General features: G+C 41.6%; 1 protein-coding gene across 5 annotated transcripts; it reads right to left on the bottom strand.

Annotated features, from left to right (window-relative positions):
• PDDC1 (Parkinson disease 7 domain containing 1) lies at positions 1-6,207 on the bottom strand. Of its 5 annotated transcripts, none has more exons than XM_010564311.1 (8): positions 6,127-6,207; positions 5,244-5,320; positions 4,752-4,857; positions 4,049-4,156; positions 3,344-3,438; positions 2,052-2,145; positions 1,136-1,247; positions 1-679 (listed from the first exon to the last, which is right to left on the bottom strand). In XM_010564311.1, the coding sequence occupies exons 1-8, from the start codon at positions 6,182-6,184 to the stop codon at positions 676-678; spliced, it is 654 nt and encodes a 217-aa protein (XP_010562613.1). In that variant the 5' UTR covers positions 6,185-6,207; the 3' UTR covers positions 1-675. The 5 variants fall into 5 exon arrangements, with proteins under 5 accessions (XP_010562613.1, XP_010562610.1, XP_010562611.1 ...); XM_010564308.1 differs by having other exon boundaries at positions 1-664; XM_010564309.1 differs by having other exon boundaries at positions 1-605.

Here is a 6,207-nt window from a genome sequence, read left to right as displayed (position 1 = left end):
TTCAGAGTTTAGCTAAACATTTTCCATACTATTCCAAGTATATCCAAGTGTCCCAGACACATTCAGAGTTCAGACAGTAACTTTGTGACCTACCAAAAAAAGAGTGAGAATGCATCTGAAATTGCATTTCATTGAAGCTCTAGGTGTAGATTTTCATATTTGAAACACAAACACCAGATGGTTCACAGAGTTCCAAGTACTCTTTGGGGCAGAGTTAATAATCAGTATAATGTTAGCCTAGAGCAGGGTCTTCAGCTTCAGCAATTTGTATTCACAGCACCAACTTTTTTTGAACAAGAGACAGTTCCCACATCTGTAAATTAAGGGTCTAGAAAGAAGCAGTGAAAAAAGATGTAGCAACAAAAATGCAAGGTGGTTTCATAATTGCTTCTGAAGTGTGATGCACTTCAAAGTTTTCTTATTCACAACCTTCATGCATTCTATATATGCAAAACCTGACATTGCCACTTCACTGTCACAGTCACTTCATAGTCCAGGACAGAAATTAAGAGGGATGTTTTATCCAGTTAACAGACAAGAAAATCCTTAGCCTGCTGGCTCTTCATCCATCCTATTTGCAAAGAGACCTGCTCCTTCATTTCCTGCTGAATGAAACACATCCAAACATCACAGGACCTGTTAGTCCACAGCCAGGAAAGGACTTCTAACACACATTCACCTGAACAAAAGAAGATTTTTATGGTTATTTATATGTGTTCTTCTATCTGACAAGATGAAAGACAGTCAAACAGCCAAGACATTACCAAAGAAATTAAATCTATTCATCCCCAGAATCCTAAAACATAGCTGACTAAATGCCAACTTGCCAAAGCACAAAAAACAACACACAAGAGATGGCTCTCTTAACAGAAATGTTGTTAGACCTATTCTGCATTTTACTTTACCAGTCCTGATAGATAGATGTGCATTTCCCAACCCACTTTACCTTTGTTTTTAATAATCACAAATGCTTTTTACTAAAAAGATAACCAACTGAATAACTAGGTCAAACAAAGACAACACACACTTCAGCAGTTAACCTAAGCAAAAAAATTCTTTTGGGGGACAATATTCCTGAAACTAAAAGATGCTCACCACTGTCTGCTCCTAGTTCTTATTTCCCATATTACCTCACCTGACATTGCAAAGAATAAGAAGATTCTGGACCGCAGGAAGAGTGGAATTCTCATTCTGTCCTGTCACCAGGTGCCTGTCCAGCACAACATGTACAGCATCTGGACTGCTGGCTAAATACAGGAGAAAAGCAACAAGCATTGTGTTAGTGGACACTACTTCACTGTCAATATCACATCTCTGATAGAACTAACACAAAAGATAACTATATTGACCAGATATATTTGCTGGGTGACTGACATGCTAATCTATAATCCCAACAGATAAGGACAATCTCAAGCCCCTAATTCTGAAACAATTTCACTAGACAGTCTTTCTCTGGAAGGACAGCAGGACTGGTCCCTTGATTCAATTAACACCAGATGGGTAAAGTGCATATATCAAGAGATTTTGGTAATAAAACCCTCAAAGTATGTATTTTAAAGTTGTAATTACCCTGCAATACAATATGAACTCTTCTTATGTAAGACATCAAAGTTGTAATCACGATGCTACAAAGAGCCTGCAGGAAGATACTTATTTTTTGGCCAATTCTAATACCCCAATGTGTTATTATCTACCAGCAATTGTTCAGTACTCCAACTAGTATTTTTAAGTTACCTCATTCCAGATAGAACCATTATTTTGTCAGTACTGAACAACTCCTATTTTCTTCTCCCTCTCCCAGCCAGTGACTGTCTAAACACAGGCTAAATGCCTTCAAACCCCACATGCTTTTCCTCTTGCTTAATTTGTCAGTACCATTGCAACCAAGCATATGTTAACATAACAGGTACCACTGAGACACCAGCTTTTAAACTGTCAGTACTGAAGCCACTATGCAGAAGGTGGTGGAGCAGCTCATTTGAAACACAAATATTCATTTTCAAAACACAGCCACAAAACATGAAGACCTGGACAACAAGAGAGTGACATACCACTAAATGTAGCTCCAGAATCTTTCACGAAATCTTCCACAATAATGGACAAACTGGCAAAATTAGGCTGCCTTACTAGTTCATACACAGAGGGCTGAAAAAGATCAAAAGGAAATAAGTCTGTCTTGCTTCTTATAAAAAAAGGCAAGCAACACCAACACGTACTTCCCCCTGCAATTTGTTTTTCTGTTCCCCCTACGATTCTCCCAACAGGAAATTAAACAGAAATGAAGCATAAAACCAAATGACTACAAGCAGCTTCTATGGGTTTTCTATAGGGAGCAAACTGAAAGTTCTTAAGTGAGACAAAAAGAATGACACCAAGAAATTTCTGCACATCAACTGGACACTGAACAGCGTGCATGCTACTAGCTTCATGAAAGCACAGATCTGTTTGGCTGTTGGACACAAACATTTGGACACAAGTGCTGTGCCACTTGCAGAGTCCAAATAACAGTACTCTGCTTTGGAATGAATATGGGAAACAGCTTAAATGAAGAAGAGAAAAATTAAGAGTACTTAGTTCAGTTTTTATATGCACAGGAGGAAACTGAATTTTATGGCTTCCATAGCAACTGTAACTAGGCCACACCATGCCTTATTTAAAATATTTTATCATGGATTGTAACACCAAATACAAGCACATCAGGACATTGATAGCTTTTGTGAGTCCCATAAACTTAATTTCTTAACCGTGCATGTAAATTTTCAACCCTAGAAGTTGTACTAGAGGTTTGCATCATCTTGGCACACAGGTACAACTGCCATATAAATGGTCTGTGAGGTCAGAGATATAGCTGTACATTAAATAAAGCATCAACAGTATCTGGCTACTTTTTGAATTACAAGCCAGTTTGTTCAAATAGCCTTTTTTCCTAAAACTTCCTCTACCTTTTAAAACGAAAGGGCACCTGGAGAAATATAACTTACCCCCAAGCATTCATGAAACCAAAAAAAGTAATTCTTAAAAGCCTTCAACTATGAATCTGAAGAGTTGCAGCAGTCATTTCCAGCATTTTATTGGTTCAGTTTAAAGTGTACTGAACAATCGGAAGGAAAACAGCCTTCACATGACAGCTAAGTGAGACAATCCCTTCATGCACTCAGTGTTGGGCCCCCTTGCCAATGACAACTCTCCACATCTTGCACATAAACCAAGGGTACCAAACTGATGACTTATATTTGTAGGAATTTCTAGGATAAGGCCAGAAATGCCAGCACCTGAAATCACAGGCCCACACACACCAAAAAAATCCCCCAAACAGCAAAAGTCTGGTGAAAGCTCAACCTACCCCTGTCAGGCTGTATCCCTGAAATACCCAGGATTTATCCTCATTGGTGGCACAACACAAAGCTGCAACTCCATGTCCAACCGCACAGATAGGCTCTAGAGAAAAACCAAAGCATATTTGAGAAGTTGAGAGAATCTTCAAACAGCCAAAACACAGATGAGCATCCATGAGATTCTTCATGTTAAAGTATGTTGCCTTCCTGCAGTAAAATTATACTGCACTGTTTATACTCTCTTAGGCTGTAAGGTTTTTCCTGCACACTACAGTAAGACTTGCCCCAGTCTTGCAAAGAGTTACTAGCTGTTAACTCCAAGTCCAGAGACAGCACCAGTCAAAAACACATACTGAATGAGAAGCACACACACAAGTCTTGATTCTACAGCCTTAATAATGATCCTGGTACATTGCACCTTTGGCTCTGAACCGTGAATCCTACTGACTTGGAGAGAACAATTTCTGTACCACTGTAAGGCAGAGAACCCTCTTCTGACAAAAGCATTGAAAAGCTACCTCCATATTTTTATATATATTTACATAAAGAGGATACTTTTTAAGAGAGGATACATTTCTCTAAAACAGCTCTTTCCAGTACTGAATGCTCTCCAACTATGTAAACATTTTTAAGTCATTGGAAGGTAACAGTCTTACATGACCAGTACAGTAGTACTGTTTTATTTAACAAAATATCTAATGACGTTCACCTACTGTTCTCAGTGCTGAAGTGCTGCAATATCTTAGCCAGGTACCCACTGTTTGCAAGGTCAGTCATAGCCCCAGGACAGTTTGGAATCAGTAACGCATGGTATCTAGCACCTAGTAAGGAGAAAAAGATAAACTAATTGTAATACGAGCAACAAACAAAAAAGTTTGACCATACATAATAAATCCATTTCAGATTTGACAAAATTAATACCACATAAGTCAGTCAAAAACTGTACAAACTGAATGAACTAAAGAAATTAACAGATCTATGTGGAGTAGAGAAAAAAGTCCTTTTTAGGACAAAGAACATACATTTTTTTAGTGAGACCTTCTTACCCAGGCAAAGCTTAAAACCACTGTCTGCTAGCTTCTACTTTAGCAAAATATTTATTTTAAAAAAAACCCTATATATAATGTGTGTATATATAAACACACACACAAGAGAGAACATATATATCGTGTGTATATCTATACACTAAAAGAGAATTACCAACCCAAGATAAATAAGAAAATAACAACTGTAGTTGCCATGACTTCCTCCTAAGTGAAAAAAAAAAAAGCAAGCAACTGTAGTTGCCAGGGCTTCCTCTTAAAACACAAGTTTTATGCCTTTTTTGTGTCATTCTTCCCTAAAGACCTAACTCTAAGAAGCATCTGTTTTCCTGATAAATGGAGATGACACACTGGCCAACAGTAAAACCCTTACCATCAATCGACTCCAACTTGGCAGGGTTTGCATACGATTTCATACGAAAATCCTGTATCCAGCGCATGTTGCTCTCGTTCACATCCACGAAATCAATTGACTTCCCCTAGGGGAAACATGGTTCAAAGACTGTGGTTAGTATCACCACACAAACATCCACTATACTTCTTGAATCATAATCATGTGGGATTTTGAGATACTTCAGCTCTCAAAAACCTGAAGTCTTCCATTCTTCCTACTGAAGTAGTTCTTCTAATAGTTCTCCCTCCACTCTTCATGGGTAGCAGACACTGGACAGAGAATTTCAGAACCATACTATAGGAAGCATGCATTCACTTCAAGATTAAGAAAACAGAATTAAAAAAAAAAGTTCCTTAATCTGTAAAGTACAACAAAACACTTCTCAAAAATATTTAGGATAATTCTCTCTCATCAATTGAGATGTTAATTGGTTTCAGACTGAAATCACAGTAACTGCCCTTTCTTACTTACCCCAGGAGTCGCAACTTGCAGATTAAAAGCAGAGCTAGTCAGTGTAAAGCAGTGAAGGAAGGACTGGGCTGACACACCTGAAAAACAGAGTCCAACAACTTAAGCAAACAACAGTTACATTTTAATCCCAGCCACACTAGCTCATTTTATCTAGAAAAGCACACGAGCTTGGCTTTTTGCTCATCTTGGAAGCTCTCAATAATTTCAGAGGGTTATTTTAAGACGTAAGAAACGCACAGCCGTCATTATAGGGGAGCTACGTGTTGAGAAATACATGATGAAGGTATTCTGCTTGTCCGGGTTGGGAAGGTTACAGGGAGGGCAGAAGGGAAGGGAATTTGGCTTCCTCCAGGTATACACCCAAGCGCAGCTCAGCAGCATGCGTGCTCGGAAGCAGGCGGGCGCAGAGGGGCAAAACCAGGAGGTATTCAGCAGCACAGCTGAATACTCAGCAGCATGCGTGCTCCGAAGCAGGTGTCGCCGAGGAGCAGCTGTGGGAAGCCAGCGCATCTGGGCGCCACGCAGGTGCAGGGGCAGCGTGGGCGAACTCCCGCCTGCCCGCACACCTCAGCCGCGGCGACTCGTCACGCACAGCCGAGATCCACGCCTGCAAACGCGCGGCACGGGCACACGCGTGCAAAAAAAAAAGCAAACAAAAAACGTGCAAAACGCGGGGCACACCACCGAGGAGCGGGCAAAGGGGCCCCCGCGGGCAGGGGAACGGCCACACAGCGCGGCCGTCGCACCCCGGGGAACGGAGGGGATGGCGGGGGGAGGCGGCCGCCGGGGACTCGCAGGCCGGAGAAGCCCACACGGCCGGGCGAGACCGGTGCGCTGAAGGGAGAAGCGGGGCCCGGTGGGGGGCCCACCGATAGCGTCTCACCCGCGGCAGCGGCGCTGGCGACGATAAGGCAGGGGGGCCTGCCGAGCCGGTCCGACATGGCGCGGGGCGCGGCGGAGCCCG

This window comes from Haliaeetus leucocephalus, unplaced genomic scaffold, assembly GCF_000737465.1.
Source record: "Haliaeetus leucocephalus isolate CR32 unplaced genomic scaffold, Haliaeetus_leucocephalus-4.0 Scaffold177, whole genome shotgun sequence".
Taxonomy (NCBI): domain Eukaryota; kingdom Metazoa; phylum Chordata; class Aves; order Accipitriformes; family Accipitridae; genus Haliaeetus; species Haliaeetus leucocephalus.
The sequence above is the reverse complement of the archived record's forward strand: the minus strand, read 5'-3'. Positions and strand labels throughout refer to the sequence as shown.

Excerpts from the sequence above, each read along its gene's own strand:
- PDDC1 (XM_010564308.1), bottom strand. The coding sequence starts at position 6,184 with ATGTCGGACCGGCTCGGCAGGCCCCCCTGCCTTATCGTCGCCAGCGCC. Across the intron at positions 3,439-4,048 it reads GCACTTCAGCACTGAGAACA|AGCCTATCTGTGCGGTTGGA; the intron begins GTAGGTGAACGT and ends GTTTTTCTCTAG. Across the intron at positions 1,248-2,051 it reads TTCTGGAGCTACATTTAGTG|CCAGCAGTCCAGATGCTGTA; the intron begins GTATGTCACTCT and ends TCCTGTATTTAG.